This window comes from Pelmatolapia mariae, linkage group LG3_W (assembly GCF_036321145.2).
Source record: "Pelmatolapia mariae isolate MD_Pm_ZW linkage group LG3_W, Pm_UMD_F_2, whole genome shotgun sequence".
In the NCBI taxonomy this organism is placed as follows: domain Eukaryota; kingdom Metazoa; phylum Chordata; class Actinopteri; order Cichliformes; family Cichlidae; genus Pelmatolapia; species Pelmatolapia mariae.
In genome coordinates, this window is record NC_086229.1 from 43047686 (window position 1) to 43072942 (window position 25257).

Consider the following 25257-nt stretch of genomic DNA (forward strand, 5'->3'; position numbering starts at 1 on the left):
CAGACCAGATGTTTGCTCAGACTGATCCGACCAGAGCTTCATCTTTACATGCTTTCATCCTCACATCATTCTTTATTTTGAAAAGCTCCGTTTGCCTTTGTGAAACAAGGACGACTCGTTTCTCCACAGGCGCAGATAAGTTCGAAGAACACAAAGTGTCTGATTTTATCTTCTTGAATGAAAATGAGACACCAGGAGGATTCCTCCAAGAGCTCCAGTTTCACAGTTTGGGATGTTTCCACTCACTTCCTGTGATCGTTCTCTCGCCTGCCGTCTGAGGCTCGTTCCTGAGGTCAGGAGGACCCCAGCTGATGATATTCACAGTCGGTGCGGCTGAAACACCCCTCCCCCGACCAGCGTATGAAAACAACATCAGATCGATCTGCGGACCCAGCAGACTAACCGACGCCGCGTCCACAGATCGATCGATGGCCCTGAAGAGCTGTGGAGTGGGCGCGAGCTACCTGACACTGTGGACCTATTGATTAGGAGATGAACACACCGCTGTGTGTGTGTGTTTTTAGGCTAAGCAGGTTAAAGCTGGTAAACAGGCCTGCCGTCTTCCATTTACAGTGTTTTTGCTGCTGGACAGGGATTGGCCGAGGCAGCTCTCACATCACCGATTCTCCCTCAGCGTTTCACGCAGCGACTCAAACGGGCGTTTTTCGCAGCAGTCCACAGTGCCGCGGGGACTCAGATGGATGCTGCAGTTTGTGCTTCAGCCCGACGCCTCAGACGTCGCAGAGAATTCATAGAAAGGCTTCAACACGATCAGAGTCAGCCTCTCTGATCGGAGGTGAAACGTGTTCACGGCGCAGACGTTCCTCTGACTCACGCGAGCGCTCTGCGCTCTCTCGAGGAGCCTGCGAACCTCTCAGCGCTGAGCCGGGTTGTTTGGGGCTGAACGAGCACAGCTTCCTGAAACGTTTCACCTGGGAATGTCGACAGGCAGCTGACAGAGAGCAGAGGACCGACTCGGTCTTCGGTTTAACGATGATGACGTCACAGTAAACACTCTTCAAAGAAAAACCAAAAAGGGCCACAGACTGTATATGAAAGATGGACAACATCACCTTGGCGCTGGTATGATGGTTTCTAAAAGAAGCAAGCAAACATTTTTCACCACGAGGCTCCAGCAAACACACACAGATACCTGTGAGTATCATCCAATCAAAACCCTCGAAGTTCATTCAGCAGACCTGGAGCTCCGCCTTTGTGAATGCTCTGGGAGCACAGCAACCTCACAGCAGCCGTGTGATTGGTCAGATTACCACAAAATGCTCCAACGGGCTCTAACAGCACCAACACGAGCCGCCTGTGTCACCATCCACCTGTCAGTCACAGAGGCCACGCCCCTCACCATAGACCAAACCAGTTTTCTTAGAGGCCTGCAAATGCGTTCACGAGAGCCTCTGCTGGACATCAGAGGAACTACCGCTGATTTTTAGCAGCTTCATTGTGAGCCTGAGAGGCTGTCACTGGTTCAAAGGTCAACACGCTTCCTGTTTCACCTGTGCGATGAGGTGAAACAGAAGTGTTTGAGGGAAGCGTAGCTGACGGAGTAAATCACCTGATTCTCTGAGAGAACGAGCAGCTCGACTCCTGACAACTGTTACAGGCACAGATTTACACGAACACGGTGCAGGCGCCACGTTTCCCCGCCGTCCTCTCTCTGGCGGAGAGGCGACATCTGTGATGTACGAGGCGGGCAGAAATACGGCCCGAGCCATCAGAGCTTTATTAGCCATCGGATTGGAGGCTGAAAGGAGGCGGAGCAAAGAAGAGGAAGAGATAGAGCGGCACAGACACAGAAACAGGAAATAATACGTACTTGAAACCCGGCGCAACGTTGGCGCAGCTCCCGGTCCGAAGCCAGATACAGTATGGGTCACGAGAGGCCAAGCAGGCTCTGCAGAGGGAGGAGAGGAAGAGGGGCAGTTACAGTTTGGGCCGACGTGCTCTTCCTCATCACTCAGTCACGCCCCGCCGTCTGAACGTGCGTGACACATCACCGCACTCACACCCCGCCCTGCAGTTGGCACACATCCAAGCTCTTCATTTACTCCCACTTCCTGTCCAGGTATCTCCACCTGAAACAGCTGCAGCTTTTTCATTGTTCAGCACACTGAATAAACTTTCATGCATGCGGTTAGACGAGTCTCCCAGCATGCTCTGAGAACACCTGCAGAGAGCTTTAAACGTCGCTGCCTGATGATCCCCTAAAGCACGGGTGGGGAACTCCAGGCCTCGAGGGCCGGTGTCCTGCAGGTTTTAGATGTGTCCTTGATCCATCACAGCTGATTTAAATGGCTAAATGACCTCCTCAACATGTCTTGAAGTTCTCCAGAGGCCTGGTAATGAACTAATCATGTGATTCAGGTGTGCTGACCCAGGGTCAGATCTAAAACCTGCAGGACACCGGCCCTCGAGGCCTGGAGTTGGAGACCCCTGTCCTAAACCTTTAGGAAAGTCTTTCAGCAAACACCTTCAGATCTGCTCATCTTCCAGATCCGTGAACTGTTGGCGGAGACCACGTCACCTCAAAGAAGGAGAAGAAGAAGGAGGAGGAGGAGAAGAGTGGAACGTCTTTGTTAGCATCTCCATGATGGAGACAGCTGGTGGGAGCCTCCGTACGCTGCAGCTGTGTTCACACATCACACGAGCTGGCACTCATTGATCCTGCTCAATAATTAAAAAGACCCAGAGCGCGCGTGTGTGTGTGTGTGTGTGTGTGTGTGTGTGTGTGTGTGTGTGTGTACACAGTGATGAATGGGCTCTAATTTAGCTCCATCTCTTCGTCGTCTTCTTCTCCTCCATGTTTAACTGATTGGGCTCGTCTCCGTTGTCTCGAGCACTCACTGAAATATTCACCATGTTTCCAAATGAAGCTTCGTACCTCAGCTCTAATGTCTCTGGATGTTTCAGAGTTATCATAGTGAGGCCGTTTCAGGCCAGCTGAAATCCAAACCAATGAAATAAAACCAGACTCGCAGCAAGTCTGAGATTTCGTACTTTTTGCAGGCTCCATGTTGGGCGCAGCGGCTGAGCGGCACTCTGATCACACAGCTGCTGAACGCCACAAACAAGGCGTGATGGTCCTTATCGAGCTCCAGGCCCAGAACCCTCCTGTCCTCCTGACCCTGAACGTTGCACCTGAGCACAAACAGAGACAGTCGGTTAAACAGAGGAACGGGAGGATTCGCCCGTCCTCAGAAGCACGTCTTACTTGAAAGGGTTGTAGACGTCGATGTCCTCCAGCAGTTTGGATCCAAAGCTGTCATTTGGATGGGTGCTGGCCAAAACCTTCAAGACCCGCCCATCGTCTGAGCCCAGGAACATCACCGTCCGGTCCTTGAAAGGCCCAGCAGAGACATCCACCACAATCTGGGTCAACTTGGACCTACGAGGAAGACAGAAGATGAAATCTTTTCTCTGCGGAGGGAATTCAGACACAGTTTTTCTTTACTCTGACGAGCTTGTGATTCTGAGCGAGGGTGTGAGGAGGACAGCTTTTCATTCCCTGACCATGACCCTACCCAGAGTGAGGTTCAGGGTTTAGGCTGCTTCTCATCACTGAAATTCTCCTCAGACCAACTTTCAGATGAACCCAAAGTAGTATTTCTGCCGTGACTGGGTGATATTTTAAATTAAAAACACATTTTTAGTATAACTGCTTTAAAAATAGGCAGATTTTGTTTACTGACACGGTCCGTGAACACTTTTCATCCTGCTGCTATTAAAACAGTTCAAACCATGCAGCAGGGATGTGCAACAATAACAACAATAAAGTGCCATCTTTGCCTCACAGCTTCACACGGCTCCTCCTCTCTGACACAATTGGGGGCTAATCCGGGATCTTGTCCTTGAAATGAATTTCTGGCTAATTTTTATTTTGTATGTGTTTCTTTGGTGTTTATAGAAAAGGTTTGAGCATGTTAACTGTGTTTGCATTCCTTCAGACGCTGAGTATTAGTCAGACAGAGAAATATACTCTATACCAGGACGCTTTAATTCAAACGTGACCAAACGGTGAAAGAAAACATAAAAATAAGGAAACACAGATGGTTTCTTCTCAGTGCAGGACGTCCATCAGAGGAAGGGAACACGAACACAAAGGTTCCCCCTGTCCTCAGTCAAAGGAAGTGGAACCTTTTAAGTTTCATATAAGCTCAGGATAAAACTCAAGCCTGTCAAGCATCAGTGTGAATGAAAATTACTGAATAAAGACATGAAACATCCTCTGGGGACCTTGATTTAACCACGGAGGGTTCCTTTCTGTTTTTACCTGTTACTGACTCACAAAGTCACAAAGACTGTTGGTATGTGAAAGCTTGGAGCGTTGCGGAGCAAAGGCTAATTCATACGCAGAATTAAGAGCCTGATTCCTATTCCAGAGTGATAATTACAAATCATCAGAAACTCATTTGAAACCTGCAGAAGCAGATTAAAAAGGTCAATTTTCAGAGCCGCCACAGAGCGAGAACTTCCTGTGAGCCGGCGACTAATCACAGCTGATACCGATGATTATCCTCCAGGCGTCGCGTGGGGACGGTGGAGGCGGTAAGAGCTGCGGTGACTCCTAAACTCATCTCAACAGTGAGGGAGCTCGTGACGGCTCCACAGTTCACCGGCTCAGTTATTCAACGCTGCAGATCACTTTCCTGTTGCATCGTGTGATAGAATACAATAGAAGACTAGAACAGACTTTATTAATCCCTTGAGGAGAAATTATGGCTCCAGCAGCACAACACCAGTTCACCTCAAATACAAATAAGAAAAACTAAGAATAAAACATCAGCAGCAATAGAATTCAGAATTTTGGTAAAAGAGGTGAGGAAGCCAGCCAGAATGAGCTCGCAGCCTCCATTTACGGCCAAAAACACAGTTTTTGAGGGTGGCTGAGCTCTGAGGACCAGAATCTTACATACTGGACTCACCGTGACCACACGATGCCTCCAACACAGCTGAAGCGTTAACAGAGGTTTACTGAAACACTTTCACACATCAGCTTCCACCTGCATCAGGAACGCGAGTCGGCATGGTAACCTGAGCTCTGGCTTTGATCATTCTCTGAAGTGAAGCTCAATAAGGTTTGACCAATCAGAGCACTTCTGGGATTTGAACCATCGCTGTTACCTGCTGGACGTCCTGGTGAAGCAGGGCCGGTCGTTGACGGAGGGAACAGCTTCGTCCATCAGAGGATACGACTTGATGAAGGTCAGCGTGTCATCCGGGAACTGAACAGACGATTTGTATTCTGAAGCCGAGCCGTCGCCTGCACACGTACCGGGCCTGGACATTTCAGAATGAAGCAGACACGTCAGAGCTCGTCTTTGTCACAAACACAAAGATAACCGGGTTTAAGTAAGCGGGACTGAAAGCAAACTGGGATTCAGTCCTCACCTCGGTCTGGGGACTTGCTCGTCGGGTACGGGAGTCCAGGAGGAGTCGCTGGTCCTCTGCTCTTTGAACTTCCCGTTGAACACCTTCTCGATGTCGTCCATGTAGAAGGCACAGACGGCCGAGCCGGGGATGCTGGAGAGAGACGGACGGCACGAGTCAGCAGACTTCCGTCCAACCAATCACAAACACCATCATCAACAATGATGTTCATGGAGCGGAGACGGTACGAGTTCAGCCCACGAACCCAAACTGTAGCATGCCACCGACTCACCGCTCAGTCCAACCTCAAATCATCCAGACAACTCGCTGAGAGAGGGCGAACGCTTCGCCGCGACTAATGAGGGTCAGTCACCGCGAGTACTACTGCTCTGTGAAGAAATGTGGGTGGGGAGCGGCGGGAGACATCCAGCACGAAAACGTGGAAACTGGTCCAAACACCAGCACGCTGCTCCCATCTTAACGGGCCCAGAGCGGCTTTGCATGAATCACAGTTCAGAATAATCCTTCTTTACCTGACACTGGATAAAACAGGCTGTTTAAGCTCCTCCCACTTTAAGCCCACCGTCCTGAAAAGTTTTACACAGCAGGTGGGCGGGGCTTCTGGGTGCCTCATATGACCGTGCGTCATTTCACTATGACATCATGCAGCCCCAAGATTAGAAAAAACGGTCCTCCAATCACATTCCAGTAACACATTCACATCTCCAGCCTCCCAGTGACACCCTCTCCTAAACTTCCTGAAGTCCCCTGGTTGTCCCCGGCTCATCCAAGAGCACGTCCTCAGAGGTGTGACCTCCATCACAAACAGACACACAAACGCCTTCCCAAAATAACAGCCCAATAACTCATCTTCTAAAACCCGCCTGCTCACTCCGAGTGTCCACACGTTTACCGAGGAACAAGGACTTGTTCCCAAAAACACACCACAGCGTTCTCACCTCCTTCTCCAAACGCGTTAGCTCTGAGCCTAATCAGGCTCCGCCCCTCACAGCGGCATACCTGTTGGCCTGAGTGGTGAAGACTCCGACCACGGCGGGTCTCTGGTTGATCTGCAGCACGTTGGTGAGCGACTGGAGCACGTCGAAGTAGAAGAAGGAGTCTCCGGGCACCGAGCAGTTGAGCCGAGCCTGAAGCACACGAGCAGAGTGATGAGACACAGACAGGTAAAGCTCAGCGCTGCGCCGCAGCGTGTTCGCTACCTTCAGGAAGGACGTCCAGTATCGCTCCAGGACTCTGGGAGATCCCCCGTTATCGTTCTTACAGACCCGGGCCACCCGAGAGAACACCACCTGCAGACGGGCGAGAGAACAGGTTAACTCCATCACAGCGAGGCGGGTGATTAAACCACCAGCACGCCATGGCGATGATCAATGCTATCATAAACTTCCTGTGACATCACCACTCCTCCTTCAAATTAAAGAATACAAAATCTAATTAGAAACTAACTGAAGATCCAATCACACGAGGCCTGACTGAGAGTGTCTCTACTGTCGGGGGTGTGTGTGTGCGTGTGTCTCACACACACACACACACACACCCACACACACACACACACACACACACACACACACACACACACACAGTGTTACCTTGCCCAGCGTGGTGTACTCCACTGCAATCTCGCTCAGGAAGAAGTAGACATAGTTCCCGTAGTCGATGGCGTGCAGGAAGTGCGGCTCTGCAGAGGGAGGACAGATTAATCAGTGATCATGTCTGTCACGTGTCACCTTCGCTCTGAGCGTCAGCTCATCGCCATGGTTACAGCTGATAACAGCTGCTTTCACTACACCGTCACACTACAGCCACTGCACAGTCCTGCGATTGGCTCACGCGTGCGGCGTTTACTCTGATCACAGGAACGTGTCGCGTCCTGGGACAGATGCTGTCACCCTCGGCTTCGTGACGTGCAGGTGTGATTCACCACAGCAGAAGTATGCGGACAGCCTCAGCAGGCTCGCAGTGAGCCTCGGCTGCAGCGGGTTAACGGGAGCCATGCGAGACGTCAGCCACACCAATATAAACGACACCCTCGAGCTTACGTGCGATAACAAACTACACGACATCCGAACGTGCGAGCGATGGAGCTGTGACCCACCTCGCAGCCACTTGGAGTCGTATTTGACGGTCCTGAGGACGGGGCGGCCCTCGCCCAGGCTCCTGTAGATGACGGCGTCGCTGGCCAGGAAGTCCGTCATGGTGGCCGAGTAGAAGTCTCCACCTGAGAAACATGGCAGGTGTATAACGTCACATTTTTACACGGGATGATAAAAAAGGACAGACTGGAAAGAAGCACACCTGTTTGCTCTCCACACATCAAACACCTTTAGCCTCGTTGGTCCTTGTTTGGACCATCCAACAGAAACCACATTCTATTTTTTCTACGTGTGTGTGCTGGAATAGAAACGCCGCTGACCCAGTTACAGTCGACTCACCAGCGAACAGTCCCACGTTGGACTGACCGGACTCGAAGGGACAGCGAGCCTGACCCACCACCTCCTCCCCGACCTGCTCCAGCGAGGTCATCTGAGTGTGTGGGGCAAAGTAAAAACACAGATTAAACTGCAAAACCCAGACAACAGACATCAGCAAGCATTCTGTTACTCCCTCGTCTATGACAGCACAGACCAGCTGAGCGGGCCGTGACCTTTGACCTGCCTGTTGTGGTAGCCATAATGTATAATGAGTTCCTTTTTGTACCGATGATGTCGTAGCGAGCTGAGAGCGCTCAGCTTGTACTTCACTGTCAGTGCAGCGGCTACGCTAGGCGAATCGGGGCCTCATAAATCCACACGTCTGCAGGCCTTGAGGCGCCGCTGCCGCCATCTTTGACTCCATGCTCTGAGCTTTCTGCTCAACCCTCCCTCTCTCTTCAACACTTTATCCACCTCCCTCGCCATCACGCTGCAGTGCAGACTCACTCCTCCCTCCAGCCAACTGCATAGCTCCTCTTCCCCCAGCTCAGCAGAGGAAGAGGAGGAGCCTCGCTGAGTCATCCTCACATCAACCTTTAATTACAGTGACGTCGTCTTACAACCACCAGCTCCAGGATCAGAGCTTATTCTGAACTGTGAATCATGCAAAGCTGCCCTGAGTAGGGATGGGTACCGGTATCCGGTGCCATTACGGCGCCGGTTCTGACATAAACGGTACAAACCAGAACGAAAAGCAGCGCACATTTCGGTGCTTTACTTTCCTGAGATGTCATACACTTTGGATTCTAGCCAATCATTTTACCTTTCCAAGGATAGTAGGCGGGCCCAGGTACGTACGTTCTTTTAGAGCAGAGCTACAGATTAAAAATGCCCAAGGCGAAGCGTCAAAGTCTGGCTGTACTTCACAGCAAAAGATGCAAACAGCAGCCTGCAACAAGTGCTTTAAGGTGATACTGTGCAAAGGAGGTAACACCTCGAATCTGATGAAACACCTGGCGACGCATAGCGTTTTTTAAAAAGCCGAGAAATGCACCGTATTTGACAGCTTGCTGCAAGAGCTCACACCGAGCACATCTACTGCGGGTGTGGTAAATCTCCATTAGCGAGTCAGCGTGGATCGCCCCGTGCGTGGGGCTGGACGGTGCTTATCATTTTGCAGAAAAAAAGAGACTGCTAAAAATAAAAACATGAGAGGTTTTTGGACAAAGTTTGTGTTCTCCATTCTTTAAGCACCGGTTCGAGCACCAGTTCGAGCACCGTTTAAGCACCGGCACCGTTTCAAAAGTACCGATTTGGCACCGGTATCCGATAAAACCTAAACGATACCCATCCCTAGCCCTGAGTGAGTCCCAGCACGAAAGCCTGGAGCTGGAAATGAGCCTTCGGGGCACCTGTGCTAAAGCTAACAGCAGCGTTGAGGTGATTGGCTGTTTCAGAGCAGTGAGAGGATGAAGGCGTTTCCATGTCCTCGCTAACAAAACTGCTCTTTGCTGGATGATGAAAGCGCTGCGTGTCAGAGGTGCCGCCTGCTCAGCTCCTCCCAGGGGAACAGAGCGCTCTGTGAGCTTCGGGTGAGCAGGTTTCCTTCTCACCGCCGGAGGTTTCAAAGCACACAAAGCTTCTGCTAAATGGGGTCATCGGCTGTCAATCAAACCGCAGCGGCACGGCGGCGTGATGGGAAAAAAAAAAAGAGCGCAGTTCTGGATTGACACCTGAAATTGTGGCTTTTGTTGTGAAAGTGTCGCGTTAGGTCTCGACAAGGCATCCCGATCCACCTGACACTTTCAATTAGGATCCGGGGAACGCCGTCATGTCAACTCTGCGCTCATTAACCCAACGCTGGTGACGGCGGGGGGAGCTGAGCGGCTGAGAGGATAATGGGCACGGAGAGAACAGACGCACTCAGACACAGCAGCGAGTTGTTAGGAAACAGTGACGGGAAACAAAGGCTGCGCTCACTTTATGCGACTGTGGTAATCAGTCACAGCAGCGCTCAGCAGGAAGCACGGCTCCATTTAATTGACTGGAATTAAAAAATTAAACATTTAAAAATAATAACTCGCAAAATATCAAAGTCATTACCTTCAGTTCATGTCAGAATGACTCACGTCCAGAAGCAGCAGGATGGCGCTCTCACCACTGAGCTGTGATTGGTCCTTTCATTAGTTCTTCACTCATTATTACACATGGATACACAGGCAAACCTGTCTTACTGCTGCACCCCCAAGTTTCAAAAGGGCACCACTTTTACTTTGAAGGGGAACACTCTCCGTTTCCTGTTTGCATCCTTTTTCACATTTTACTGCAGCTGATCGAGAGTCTGAGGCCCTGTCTCAATATGCGTACTTGCGTTCTCGTGTACTCGCTATACATCATCAGTAGGAGACCAAGTACTGTTCCAATTCAAACTACGCATCAAGCCGAGAACGCGAAAAATTCCCGGATGTGTTCTCGCTCCGCCCGTTTTATCGAGCATGCATCGCCGGTGACTTGTGTGTAGTTGGTACAGCTAAATATCCCAGAATGCATTTCGTCCAAAACCCAAATGCGGCCATGGCGGAGGAGCACTTTTAAATATTACTCTTTCTGGGTCACAAAATAAACTTTTAAGTTATTTTCAGGCGAGAATGTAGCTGTGTAAGCTTCAAATATCTGCTCGGTTTATCAAGATATCACATATTTCCAAGCATGCTCCGACATTTTCGGAGACGTCTGTGACCCGCCAGCTCCATAGCAGACGAGGTCGAGGATAACTAGAGCCGGCGAGAACAGCGGACTGCCGCCATCGTTTTTAACCCCCCCCCCACTCAGGTTAAACATGATAGATAAGTCACTTAGATCACTTCTAAATGTTAATGTTTGGTTTATTTCAGTTTTATTTGTTCCTGAGTAAACCGGTTTGGCTGTGATTAAAGTTAAGCTTCATAACATGTTACTTACAGTTAAATTAAGAGGGGACAGCAGTAAAAACTCCAGACCTGTGACATCATCAAGTACGCAGGTGTTCCAATTGTACAAATCGCGAGTCCGTACTCGTGTTCTCGCCAAGCCCGGACTCGCCGAGTACACGAGTACGGACTCACTTGAGAATTGAGAAAGGGCCTGAAACCTGCGAGTGACCAAAGCAGCTGCCAGCTTTTCAGTGCAGCATCCTCTCTGCAACCCCCACCCTCCCGACATTCACCCACCCAACACCCTAACCCACTGTCCGACATCCAACCGCCTGACATTGTGCCAACCCCACCCGACACCCAAACACCCAACATTGTGCCAGCCCCACCCGACATCCAACCGCCCAACATCCAAACACCCGACACTGTGCCACCCCCACCCGACATTGAACAACCCAACATCTAACAGCCCGACATCCAAATGCCTGACATGTAAACACCCGACATTGTGCCACCCCACCCGACATCCAAGCGCCCGACATTGTTCCAACCCCACCCGACATCCACAAGACATAAAACAGCCCGACATCCAACTGCCTGACATCCAACCACCCAACATTGTGCCACCCCACCCAACATCCAAACACCCGACATTGTTCCAACCCCACCCGACATCCAAGCGCCCGACATTGTGCCACCCCACCTGACATCCAACCACCCAACATTGTGCCACCCCACCCGACATCCAAACACCCGACATTGTTCCAACCCCACCCGACATCCAAGCGCCCGACATTGTGCCACCCCACCTGACATCCAACCACCCAACATTGTGCCACCCCACCCGACATCCAAACACCCGACATTGTTCCAACCCCACCCGACATCCAAGCGCCCGACATTGTTCCAACCCCACCCGACATCCACAAGACATAAAACAGGCCGACATCCAACTGCCTGACATCCAACCACCCAACATTGTGCCACCCCACCCAACATCCAAACACCCGACATTGTTCCAACCCCACCCGACATCCAAGCGCCCAACATTGTTCCAACCCCACCCGACATCCAAGCGCCCGACATTGTGCCACCCCACCTGACATCCAACCACCCAACATTGTGCCACCCCACCCGACATCCAAACACCCGACATTGTTCCAACCCCACCCGACATCCAAGCGCCCGACATTGTGCCAACCCCACCCGACATCCAAGCGCCCGACATTGTGCCAACCCCACCCGACATCCAAGCGCCCGACATTGTTCCAACTCCACCCGACATCCAAGCGCCCGACATTGTGCCAACCCCACCCGACATCCAAACACCCGACATTGTTCCAACCCCACCCGACATCCACAAGACATAAAACAGCCCGACATCCAACTGCCTGACATCCAACCACCCAACATTGTGCCACCCCACCCAACATCCAAACACCCGACATTGTTCCAACCCCACCCGACATCCAAGCGCCCGACATCGTGCCACCCCACCTGACATCCAACCACCCAACATTGTGCCACCCCACCCGACATCCAAACACCCGACATTGTTCCAACCCCACCCGACATCAAAGCGCCCGACATTGTGCCACCCCACCTGACATCCAACCACCCAACATTGTGCCACCCCCACCCGACATCCAAACACCCGACATTGTTCCAACCCCACCCGACATCCAAGTGCCCGACATTGTTCCAACCCCACCCGACATCCACAAGACATAAAACAGCCCGACATCCAACTGCCTGACATCCAACCACCCAACATTGTGCCAACCCCACCCGACATCCAAGCGCCCGACATTGTTCCAACCCCACCCGACATCCAAGCGCCCGACATTGTTCCAACCCCACCCGACATCCAAGCGCCCGACATTGTGCCAACCCCACCCGACATCCAACCGCCCGACATTGTGCCAACCCCACCCGACATCCAAGCGCCCGACATTGTTCCAACCCCACCCGACATCCAAGCGCCCGACATTGTGCCAACCCCACCCGACATCCAACCGCCCGACATTGTGCCAACCCCACCCGACATCCAAGCGCCCGACATTGTTCCAACCCCACCCGACATCCAAGCGCCCGACATTGTGCCAACCCCGACATCTAACAGCCCGACATTGTGCCACCCCACCCAACATCCAAACGCCCGACATTGTGCCAACCCCACCCGACATCCAAACACCCGACATTGTTCCAACCCCACCCGACATCCAAGCGCCCGACATTGTTCCAACCCCACCCGACATCCAAGCGCCCGACATTGTGCCAACCCCACCCGACATCCAACCGCCCGACATTGTGCCAACCCCACCCGACATCCAAGCGCCCGACATTGTTCCAACCCCACCCGACATCCAAGCGCCCGACATTGTGCCAACCCCACCCGACATCTAACAGCCCGACATTGTGCCACCCCACCTGACATCCAAACGCCCGACATTGTGCCAACCCCACCCGACATCTAACCGCCCGACATTGTGCCAACCCCACCTGACATCCAAACGCCCGACATTGTGCCAACCCCACCCGACATCCAAGCGCCCGACATTGTGCCACCCCACCCGACATCCAAGCGCCTGACATTGTTCCAACCCCACCCGACATCCACGAGACATAAAACAGCCCGACATCCAAATGCCTGACATGTAAACACCCGACATTGTGCCACCCCACCCGACATCCAAGCGCCCGACATTGTTCCAACCCCACCCGACATCCAAGCGCCTGACATTGTTCCAACCCCACCCGACATCCACGAGACATAAAACAGCCCGACATCCAAATGCCTGACATGTAAACACCCGACATTGTGCCACCCCACCCGACATCCAAGCGCCCGACATTGCTCCAACCCCACCCGACATCCAAGCGCCCGACATTGTTCCAACCCCACCCGACATCCAAGCGCCCGACATTGTGCCACCCCACCTGACATCCAACCGCCCGACATTGTGCCACCCCACCCGACATCCAAGCGCCCGACATTGTTCCAACCCCACCCGACATCCAAGCGCCCGACATTGTTCCAACCCCACCCGACATCCAACCACCCAACATTGTGCCAACCCCACCCGACATCTAACAGCCCAACATTGTGCCACCCCACCCGACATTCAAACGCCCGACATTGTGCCAACCCCACCCGACATCTAACCGCCCGACATTGTGCCAACCCCACCCACATCCAAACGCCCGACATTGTGCCAACCCCACCCGACATCTAACAGCCCGACATTGTGCCACCCCACCTGACATCCAAACGCCCGACATTGTGCCAACCCCACCCGACATCTAACCGCCCGACATTGTGCCAACCCCACCCGACATCCAAACGCCCGACATTGTGCCAACCCCACCCGACATCCAAACGCCCGACATTGTTCCAACCCCACCCGACATCCAAGCGCCCGACATTGTTCAAACCCCACCCGACATCCAAACGCCCGACATTGTGCCAACCCCACCCGACATCCAAACACCCGACATTGTTCCAACCCCACCCGACATCCAAGCGCCCGACATTGTTCCAACCCCACCCGACATCCAAGCGCCCGACATTGTGCCAACCCCACCCGACATCCAACCGCCCGACATTGTGCCAACCCCACCCGACATCCAAGCGCCCGACATTGTTCCAACCCCACCCGACATCCAAGCGCCCGACATTGTGCCAACCCCACCCGACATCTAACAGCCCGACATTGTGCCACCCCACCCGACATCCAAACGCCCGACATTGTGCCAACCCCACCCGACATCTAACCGCCCGACATTGTGCCAACCCCACCCGACATCCAAACGCCCGACATTGTGCCAACCCCACCCGACATCTAACAGCCCGACATTGTGCCACCCCACCTGACATCCAAACGCCCGACATTGTGCCAACCCCACCCGACATCTAACCGCCCGACATTGTGCCAACCCCACCTGACATCCAAACGCCCGACATTGTGCCAACCCCACCCGACATCCAAGCGCCCGACATTGTGCCACCCCACCCGACATCCAAGCGCCTGACATTGTTCCAACCCCACCCGACATCCACGAGACATAAAACAGCCCGACATCCAAATGCCTGACATGTAAACACCCGACATTGTGCCACCCCACCCGACATCCAAGCGCCCGACATTGTTCCAACCCCACCCGACATCCAAGCGCCTGACATTGTTCCAACCCCACCCGACATCCACGAGACATAAAACAGCCCGACATCCAAATGCCTGACATGTAAACACCCGACATTGTGCCACCCCACCCGACATCCAAGCGCCCGACATTGCTCCAACCCCACCCGACATCCAAGCGCCCGACATTGTTCCAACCCCACCCGACATCCAAGCGCCCGACATTGTGCCACCCCACCTGACATCCAACCGCCCGACATTGTGCCACCCCACCCGACATCCAAGCGCCCGACATTGTTCCAACCCCACCCGACATCCAAGCGCCCGACATTGTTCCAACCCCACCCGACATCCAACCACCCAACATTGTGCCAACCCCACCCGACATCTAACAGCCCAACATTGTGCCACCCCACCCGACATTCAAACGCCCGACATTGTGCCAACCCCACCCGACATCTAACCGCCCGACATTGTGCCAACCCCACCCGACATCCAAACGCCCGACATTGTGCCAACCCCACCCGACATCTAACAGCCCGACATTGTGCCACCCCACCTGACATCCAAACGCCCGACATTGTGCCAACCCCACCCGACATCTAACCGCCCGACATTGTGCCAACCCCACCCGACATCCAAACGCCCGACATTGTGCCAACCCCACCCGACATCCAAACACCCGACATTGTTCCAACCCCACCCGACATCCAAGCGCCCGACATTGTTCAAACCCCACCCGACATCCAAGCGCCCGACATTGTGCCACCCCACCTGACATCCAACCGCCCGATATTGTTCCAACCCCACCCGACATCCAAGCGCCCGACATTGTTCCAACCCCACCCGACATCCAACCACCCAACATTGTGCCAACCCCACCCGACATCTAACAGCCCAACATTGTGCCACCCCACCCGACATCCAAACGCCCGACATTGTGCCAACCCCACCCGACATCTAACCGCCCGACATTGTGCCAACCCCACCCGACATCCAAACGCCCGACATTGTGCCAACCCCACCCGACATCTAACAGCCCGACATTGTGCCACCCCACCTGACATCCAAACGCCCGACATTGTGCCAACCCCACCCGACATCTAACCGCCTGACATTGTGCCAACCCCACCCGACATCCAAACGCCCGACATTGTGCCAACCCCACCCGACATCCAAGCGCCCGACATTGTGCCACCCCACCCGACATCCAAGCGCCTGACATTGTTCCAACCCCACCCGACATCCACGAGACATAAAACAGCCCGACATCCAACTGAGCCCACTGAGCTGTGACCTCACAGAGAGCTCGCAGCCATAGCCCCTCCCCCTGATAGTTTAGATATATTTTGTATTTTAAGAACTTTCACAGCTTTTCCTGCTCTTACGGCTCATACAGCTCTACTCTGAGGACTTTCATCCCACACTAAAGTAATTATGTAGTAGATAAGAGTTGCTGTTTTTTGACTGTCTGCTTTAGAAATCAGTTTTTTACAGTGGATCAACAGCGGGGGAAGCACATGTTCCGTGAACAAACAACAACTTTCTGTTTTATATTTACAGGACTGTCTGGCCAACCAGCGAGCAGAACCTTCTCTCCTAGTTTAAACGTTTATTTCTTCATCATGTAGGAAACAGAGAAACGGCTTCTTCTTCTTCTGACATTCACATATCTGACTGACTCTGACAGGAGGGGGAGTTTCACTGGTCTGGTCCAGTGAAGTGGGCTGTCCATGTAAAGTGGGTTTGATGTCCGCGCAGTATTGTGTGAAAGGATCCGGTGAACATGTCTCATTGGGATGACTTTAATTCAGCCCTCAAACACTCACAAGAAAAAGCTGAAGAGGGGAAAAATGAACTTGCCTTTGGTTAATGATCGACTGTCTCATAATCCACACGCAGCCAAATACGTGACAGAAAATTAATAAAATTAAAGTCTAATTAAGAGCGCGCTCTCTGGGCTGGAGGAACTCCGACACGCTGCAGTTTAAAAGCTATCGAATTTAATATTGAGCTGCAGAAGGAGAGGCACAACGCAGCTGTGAGTTCTTTAAAACCCTCTCACCGAGCGCGCCCTCTCACCGAGCAAGCCCTTTGAAGCTCACCTTGTAGTTTCGGCAGGTCGGGTTGAAGGCGTTGGTCCCGCAGGCAAACAGAGTCTCGTCGTTTCGAGGCACCAACACCTTCACGTAGTTGTAGCACTCGTCCTGGAACACAAAGGCAGAGTTAGAACTGTGAGGAAAACTGACGGAGCTGCAGAAGCAGAGGTGGAGGTGAACTCACGCTGTTCTTCCCTCTGACCGTGCACTTGCTGACGTCGTTGGACTTCCACGTCAGCTTCTGAAACACAGGAAGAGGAAAGTGAGGGCGTGATTTTCTCAGCATGTGGGGAACAGAGGTTTGATTAGGCGTGAACACACGTGCGAGGAGGCGGAGCAGTCGGCAACAGCTCACGCACACAAACCTCAGTCTCAACCCCAACACCAAAACAGCCACCTTTTCACGCTCTCAGCACTGACGTTCTACGCCTGAGACCTGCTAAAATAACCCAGCATGCTTCACTTCTCTGCTGCTGAGTCATCGCTCCGCTCTGGCTGAGAAAAATGCGCCCTATTTGGGCTGATTTGGGTTTTAAAATAGAAACAGGACGCCTCAGCGTGCAGCCTCGCAGCGAACACACAGCTGAGCATCATTTCACTCACACTCAGCGTGCATCAGAGGCAGCGTCAACAGGTTTGATACCATGCCAGAAAATGTAAACACACCTACAGATAACCTCGACAGACAAAAGCCCAGCCTGCAGCTTGAAAGAGGTGGGGCTACAGCGCCTGTAAAGCGTATTGACCCTTTTATTCATGATGGATTTAAAGAAATGGGATTAGATCCCAGCTGGATACAGATTATTCCCGTCTCTCCCCCTAAAAGAACAGATGTGGGCGATCAGCGCGGTGGGCGCCGTGGTAAAACGTGCTAAACCCGACGAGAACACGAGTCCATAATTACAGATTAAAGCGCACACAGACCGACGTGGTCCTCGCCGCGCCGCTCAGGTCGGAGCACCGATAACGAGAGTAACAGCTCACATCAAAGAGCTGCCGCCGCCCGCCATCCCACAATGCACCGGGAGGCCCATTACCGTGAGGAGCCCCCGTAACCTCTTCTCTTTGATCAGGAGGACGTGTGCAGATCAAAGGAAGCGCGTCCTTTGTGCGTCACGCACAGTTTTGTTGTGCGCGCTGATATTTACAGCGAGCACCGTGAGCAGACACCCACTCATTCAACAGCAGGTCCACGCAGACACCCATCAGCACCAAAGGCTGCAGCGAGCAGCGCGGCACGCTGACATCATCGCTGTTGACGGCCAGCCGAGGAGAAGGAAACATCTCCGGTTTCTGCCTGCCCAACAGAACATGAGCATCTCTCACCTCCACCTGGCTCCTCTCTCACACTGGAGGACATTTTGGCGTCCACGTGGAGGGTTATGGTCACGCAGCCAGGCCTGACACACTAACTTTTCTTTCTTGGCTTTTAAAACAATGAGCTACAGCGACGGGAGGAGGAAGGAGCTGGAAGCAGAACATTTTTCTGGACCAGTTCACTCTGAAATGAACTTTTTGTTTCACACGACGCTGCTGGTGATGCTCTTCCACACCCACTGTGACATGGAGTGCCACAGAGGTCTATCCTCGGTCCCCTCCCTTTAACTCTGAATGGATAGGGCCAGCTGTGACAGGGCGCCCAGCACTGCGTGGTGACATACATACCACACTGAACCCCACGCTGGTCTCTGACATGTGAGTGTTGGACAGAACAAAGTGCTGATGTAAACGAGGCAGAAACGCACGTACAAGAACCTCTTTTAGCTTCTAGGAATCATGTCAGTGAGCTGCTCGGAGGTCTGCTCAGCTTCCACAGCCTCGGTCTTACACCTCAAACAGCTTCGTGCTTGGCCCCACACCTCATACACAGCTCTGACTGCCTTCATGTGCACTCACAGATCTTTGCATTTGTCTTTGAACATTTTATTCTAAGACTGCGTGTGAGGAACGCTCAGAGGCGACACCCTGACAACTCCACGCAGCCATGTCGTTGTGTGTTTACCGAGCGATCGCACTCACCAGCTGTGGGACGAACTCCCCTGAAGCCGTCGTCAGGTTGACTGCGAACACATGATCCCTGCGGAGGTCAAAGCACAGAGTCAGCCTCTTTAATGGACTACGATCGATGTGCTGCCCATCCAACCCCCTCCATGATGCACTTCCTATCAGGAACACTGACAGCTGTTCATTATTTATTTTGCTGTTGACTCTAATGTTTCTGATAAAACATATTCAGTGATGAAGTCTAGACCGCTCTCAGGCCATCTTCAAAGACTCGGCTCGGATTCTCAGATCCTTACGTGTTCGCCGTGTCCTAAAAACAGGGATCCTCATGTATGATCCGTGCTCTGCACCACGGTGAGGGATCTTAAGAATACTCAAGCTCCAAAGGGCTATAAAACTGATGTAAGAACTTCCGTCGGACTTTCTACAAAGACCTGCTGCGTGGCAGAAACTCCTCGTGACGCTCTGAATGAATTAATTAGTATTTTGGTTCTTCCATGGCTTCGCGGTGTGTGTCCTACTCACAGCCCCGGACTTCATGGCTGAATATTTTAATGAGTAAACTAACAGCACAGAGCTAAACGTCAGCTGGGCAGGCTGGAACCACCCGGAGGCCAAAGTACGTCCCATTGGTCACTTCCTGTTTCCAGAAATATTCATTCTGCTGTTTATGTGACAAACAGGAACCAAGATCCTCTCAGAGTACAGCCGACAGCAGGAAACACTGGCAGACGTTCACCTGAGTAAAGGTGTGTTCAGGGTCACGAGTCATTCCTGACTGCTGCTGCTCTCTGAGCTGGATTTGATTTTCAGGATCAACAATAAAACCAATTTATGGACAGAAAACATGAAAAATGTCTCTTTGATTTCCTCCAGCCTCAGGTTTAAACTGACAGAAACATCAAATCATCATTCAAAGAGACTAAAACGATTTAGTGCTAATAGGAACACTTTGATGTTCACGTTGAGCCAACTGACCGACTCACTACTGCAGTGCAGTGTGCAGCTACGGGAAGCTCACTATTGTTCTTGGAATATTTATGCTGCATTATGTCAATAAAACGGAGCCTGTGGGCGTGTCCAGACAGTAAAATCATCTTTGATGATGTCACTAAAAACATATGTGTCCTCACAGGTCACGTTTACTAGTTTACTCAAGCTGCTGAAAACACACAAGCTTTGGTCCAGCTGTGCGTGTGTGTGCGTGCGTGCATGTGTGTGCATGCGTGTGTGTGCGTGCGTATGCGTGCGTGCGTGCATGTGCGTGCGTGTGTGTGTGCGTGCGTGTGTGTGTGTGCGTGCATATGCGTGCGTGCATGTGCGTGCGTGCGTGCATGTGTGCGTGCATATGCGTGCGTGCATGTCGACCTCGCTGCGATGTACAGCACGTGGTTGATCCGTAGCATCCTCTGGAAGTCCAGGCCCAGCCTCAGCGTGTCGTTGTCCTGAAGCAAACCCTGAAACCCCGGGTACTGAAACGACTCTGTAAACGCACAAAAACATAAATGTGCGTGTGTGTGTGTGGAGAGCATGCTAACAAATGTGAGTGTGGTCAGTTTGTAAATCAGAACAAACAGGAACACAGCAGAGATAGATTGTCTCCGTCCAATCAGATGAAGGAACGGTTGCTATAGTGATGTGAAACGACCACAGCGGGACGACATCATCACCATCGCGCAATACTCACGCTCTGAGTTGACCACGCTGATCGGCTCCAGGTCTTTGGGGAAGGGCGTGGTTGAAGCCGACTCAGCCGGCAACCAGGAAGTGAGCAGCAGCAGCAGCAGGGTTGGGGGTCGCCATGGCGACAGCCAACAGGTCAGGGCCATTGCGAGGAAAGAAATGGAAGGAGGAGGGGGCGGTGGGACGGTGATGTCAGCAGGTCATGGCGGATGTCAGCTGTCAGGAGAAAGACACAGAAAGAGGTGAAGGTTAGACAGAGAGGTCAGAGTTCACCGTCTTAGGAGCTCTTCTAAGGCACAACATAGAAGAGCCACCTCCACAGGACAAGACTCAGCAGTCCATCTGCATCTAAAGGTCAAAGGTCACTCTTTCGAGGCCACCAATGTCCACATGTTGGACAGAGAGGACAGATGGTTTGAAAGAAGCCATTTATGTCCACTGTGAGCGACCATCTTTGAACAGAGGCGGTGGTTTACGACACCAACTGTCTGCCATCTATAATCCAGTTTTGAGATCCTTCCCAGACGCCTTAACACCCACTCACATCCTGGACCATCTGACCTCAGGAAATCACATGATAGGGTGGGGCCAGGTTTCACAGCCGGTTCACCTGAAACCCTGGCTGATTGTGATTGTGATTGGGACTCTCCACCATTTGACCTTAGAACTGAAGAAGCTTCTCGGGTGAGAGGTGAAACGTCTTCAAGCTACTTAAAGAAGTCCAGACGTTTTTCTTTCCAAGCTGCTTACACTACGATGACCTGGATGACTGAGAACCTTCACAGACACATGTCAGAGTTCACCGCTCTTCGGCCACATCTATAAATCCTGAGGATTAGCATATCGCTCAGCCGTTAGCCGCGCAGTCACCCGACGGGCCGCAGAGTCAAACCTGCGATCGATTCTGACTGTCAGCACATTAACACAGAGCTCTCACAGCTGCACAGGTGTGCCGTGTCCACACCACCCACACCTGCACGGACACAGGGACCGTCACGCCTGAGGGGCGGAGTCCAGGCTCTGTGGGGGTGTGGGAGGGTGGAGTCAGTGCACTGTTGGCTGCTCGTTTGTCGCGTTTTTATCAGGCGCTGTAATGTTCAGTCGTTAGCAGGGCGCCCGGCGAGGCCGCACGAGCAGTAACTCCACCCCTCTCTGTTCCTTTTCTCCTCCACTGCTTCGTGGACACCAGCTTTCCATGACTCCTACTTCATAATAACGCTCCTGTATCTGATCCTGGGCCTCGGAGAGGACACGGTTCGTCTGTGTCTGAAACAAGCTGTTTTAGCCCCCCCCCCTTTTCTCTCCTTTGTGGTGCTCCACCTGTCCACCTGACCGTCACCTGCATGCTTACGTCCCATCAAACACTGCAGCAGATATTTTTCTGAATGAGTCCTGTTTTTACTTCAGATAACAGGAACATCTGTTCTCTGATGTTATCTGATCTCCTGAAGGCCCCACGGTCCCACTGAGGACCTCTGTGTGTGTGAGTGCCTGTTTACATATGGTTGTGGGGACCAAAACTGGAATGTTACCATCCTTGTGGGGACCAACAGTCACTAATGAGGACAAAAATGCCCGTCCTCATGAGTTTGAAGACATTTTTTAAACTCAAAATGTGGTTTTAGTGTCAGGGTTACAGCTAGGCTCAGGGTTATGGTAAGCAGCAAGAAAGCATTATGTCAATTAGATGTCCTCACTAAGACATAAAAACGAGAATGTGTGTGTTTGTGTGTCCATGCGCTGCAGGTCAATAGGAGCTGATGTTGCCCAGGGCGCCCCCTGTAGGCAAGCCCCTCCTCAGCTCACTGGTGTCACAGTGAGTGAGCATGAAGGTGAACGCTCTCCTCTCCATCACCTCCTCCTTCCTGTCGTCTCCTCACCTCACACCTGACAAATGAAAGGCGGAGAAGGCGGTCCCAGAGGTGACGAGTCCACTCCTCCTCCTCTTTATTCCCTGGCCTAGAAATGGAGGAGAATGAAGGAGGCGTCACTCCCTCCTCCAGTTTTGGATCTGAAAACATCACTTTTCTTCCTCCTCCTCATCAGAAACCTGATGGAGGCCGCTGGTGCCAACACCTTCCTCGTCTCCATTACAAGGTGTGAGGAGGAGACAGGAGGTAGAACGTGGAGGAGTCTGAGCATGCCCACAAACTGCTCCCCGAGGAGCGAGCGCGTCGCCATGGTCACATACGGCTCACCGTTTCTGGTCATTTCCAACATGGCTGCCATGTAATCAGCCCTGATCTGAGGAAAGCTGACAGAATGATCACTGCATGCATTAGTGCTTCAAGCACCAGGCCACGCCCCACACACGCTGCAGAGGACGAAACATCCAGCGTACAATGAGGTGGCGATGGGATGACAGGCTGAGAGAGGAGGAGGTGGCGACCTGCAGCCGGGAGCTGCAGGTCGCCACTGGTTCAACTGACCAATCAGATTCACATTCAGTCAGAGATCGGAGCTCAGAGTAGCCAATCCAAAGTCAGGAACTCTGAGGCACGACAATCCCAAAACCACGACACAGGACAGTTACAGACGTGTGCAACTGCAGAGGACGGCGATGTGTTCAGGGACCTGTGCATTACAGGGGACACGTCAGCTCCAACACAAGCACTAAATGTTGTTACAGATATGTGGCGAGAGCGGCTCGCTGCTCACACAAACAGTAGTTACAGTGAAAATACCAGCAGCTGATCCAGACGTTATCCCCTGCCCTACACTACAGGCAGCTGCATCAAACACATTCACACGGATGTATTTTGGCACAGAGACCATCACCCCTACACGATCACACAAACAGACATTTTCTCTGAAATCAACACGAATCAAACAGCAGCAGGTAAAAAAGCTCAACATCACAAAAGTGCGACGCAAAAGATCAAACACGTGAAGAACAGACAGGAAGTCCCAGAGTGGCAGGACGATGTGTGTCCACTCAGGATGCGAGTCATCGTCACTCTGCAGCTCTGCCCAGTTTAAACAAACCTGCTTTATGAGACTGACACTTACATTAGGAGGAGCCCGGCTCAGTCTAATCTCTGGGAGCTGTACCCAGCCCAGGGGACAGCTGGGGCCAACTAGGGGCTGGTCAATTTCAGGACTTTGTCAAGGTGTGTCTTTGGGAGATGATCAGGTGTGTGTGTGTGTGTGTGTGTGTGTGTCATTCCTTAAATCATTAGTTTGCTGCTCGGAGCCAAAGAAGCCCTCATGTCAATTCTCATTCAGTGAGACAAGCCTGAGACACATGGCCTGGTCTAACGAACCACACACACACACACACACACACACACACACACACACACACACACACACACACACAGCTCACCTTGGAGATAAGGTGGCTCTATTTAGGCCGTCTTTGAGACATTCTGTCTGGAGCCTCGTCACATTTCCTCATGAGGTCTCTGTGACAGAAACTCATTACTATATGCAGGTACACACGGGTGGGCGCGGGTACGCATGGGTGGGCGCGGGTACACATGGAGGTGTTTAGGTTTGACCCTTAATCAATGATTTCATGGTCCCTGTGCTGCAGGACTGTCTCTTCCCCTCGAGTGTGTGTGTGTCACTGTGTGTGTGTGTGTGTGTCTGTGTGTGTTGTGCTAGTTAAAAGCAGCTGGATGTGCACACCTCCGTCAGTGTTTTGTCGGTGGATGAAGGGTGGAGGGCTAAGCTATCAGCTAATGCTAGCAGAGCGTCACACAAGCTGTGTCCCAAAACGTCGGCTGCATCCTTCGGAGGACCCGGCCTTCGCGGTCTACGTGGGCCGGGTCCTTCGAAGACCGAGAAGGCCGGAAGAGCGAGGCTGTGAAATGTGACGGTCTAGCCTTCAAATCTGCGTCACCGCTGTCTCGGTGGAGTTTAATAAACTCGGCCGTCTGCTCCTTGCTATCTAAAATGTAACAGGACACTGGAGTAAACTCTCGACCGTCTCACACTTTGACGTTTGACGTTTATTCAGCTGTGGGAAAATCCCGGAGGAAGCCACCCGATGTATTAATAAAGTTTTATTTAATCTAATAATCTAATAACTTTGATCTCAGCCAAACCGATTTACTCCGGAACAAATAAAACACCGAAAAAAGTCAAACAATTACATTTTTAAGTTATCCGAGTGACTTATATATCATGTTTAACCTGAGCAGCGAAAGACAGCGGGGGGTTTAAAAAAGGTTGAAGCCGGGAGTCCGCTGCTCTCACCGGCTCGAGTGACCCTTGAACCCCCCGGCTAGCTATCGAGCTGGTGGGTAACAGACGTCTCCGAAAACGTCGGAGCACTTTTGCAAATATGTGATGTCTTGATAAACCGAGCAGATATTTGAAGTTTACACAGATTCTTGCCTGAAAATATGTTAAAACTTTATTTTGTGACCCAGAAAGATTAATAAGAGTAATTTTAAAACTTATTAGCAGCCGCCATTGTTGGAAACTGGAATTGGCTGGGCCGCGCTATGAATTCTGGGATATGGTGGGCCACGAAGGACACACTCGACCCATCCTTCAAATTCGGGGAAATGAAGGACGCATTTGAAGGAGTCAACGAATTGGGACAGCCTTCGTCGCCTGGCTGTGATGTAATCGGCCTTCAAATGTGGCCTCAGGA

The 25257-nt window shown here is 52.2% G+C and overlaps 1 protein-coding gene across 3 annotated transcripts in view; it reads right to left on the reverse strand.

Moving 5' to 3' along the window:
* Nucleotides 1-25257, reverse strand: part of LOC134624465 (semaphorin-6D-like) — a 93883-nt gene that overhangs the window by 28545 nt on the left and 40081 nt on the right. For all 3 annotated transcript variants that reach the window (XM_063469432.1, XM_063469431.1, XM_063469433.1), the window contains 15 exons: nucleotides 20659-20870; nucleotides 20340-20454; nucleotides 18987-19044; nucleotides 17152-17208; nucleotides 16974-17075; nucleotides 7836-7926; nucleotides 7499-7621; nucleotides 6993-7081; nucleotides 6603-6692; nucleotides 6403-6530; nucleotides 5404-5535; nucleotides 5137-5292; nucleotides 3227-3400; nucleotides 3013-3153; nucleotides 1832-1909 (listed from right to left, as the gene is read on the reverse strand). In XM_063469432.1, the coding sequence (XP_063325502.1) occupies nucleotides 1832-1909; nucleotides 3013-3153; nucleotides 3227-3400; nucleotides 5137-5292; nucleotides 5404-5535; nucleotides 6403-6530; nucleotides 6603-6692; nucleotides 6993-7081; nucleotides 7499-7621; nucleotides 7836-7926; nucleotides 16974-17075; nucleotides 17152-17208; nucleotides 18987-19044; nucleotides 20340-20454; nucleotides 20659-20800 (1676 nt within the window). In that variant the 5' untranslated portion in view covers nucleotides 20801-20870. The remainder of the gene's footprint in view (nucleotides 1-1831; nucleotides 1910-3012; nucleotides 3154-3226; nucleotides 3401-5136; nucleotides 5293-5403; nucleotides 5536-6402; nucleotides 6531-6602; nucleotides 6693-6992; nucleotides 7082-7498; nucleotides 7622-7835; nucleotides 7927-16973; nucleotides 17076-17151; nucleotides 17209-18986; nucleotides 19045-20339; nucleotides 20455-20658; nucleotides 20871-25257) is intronic.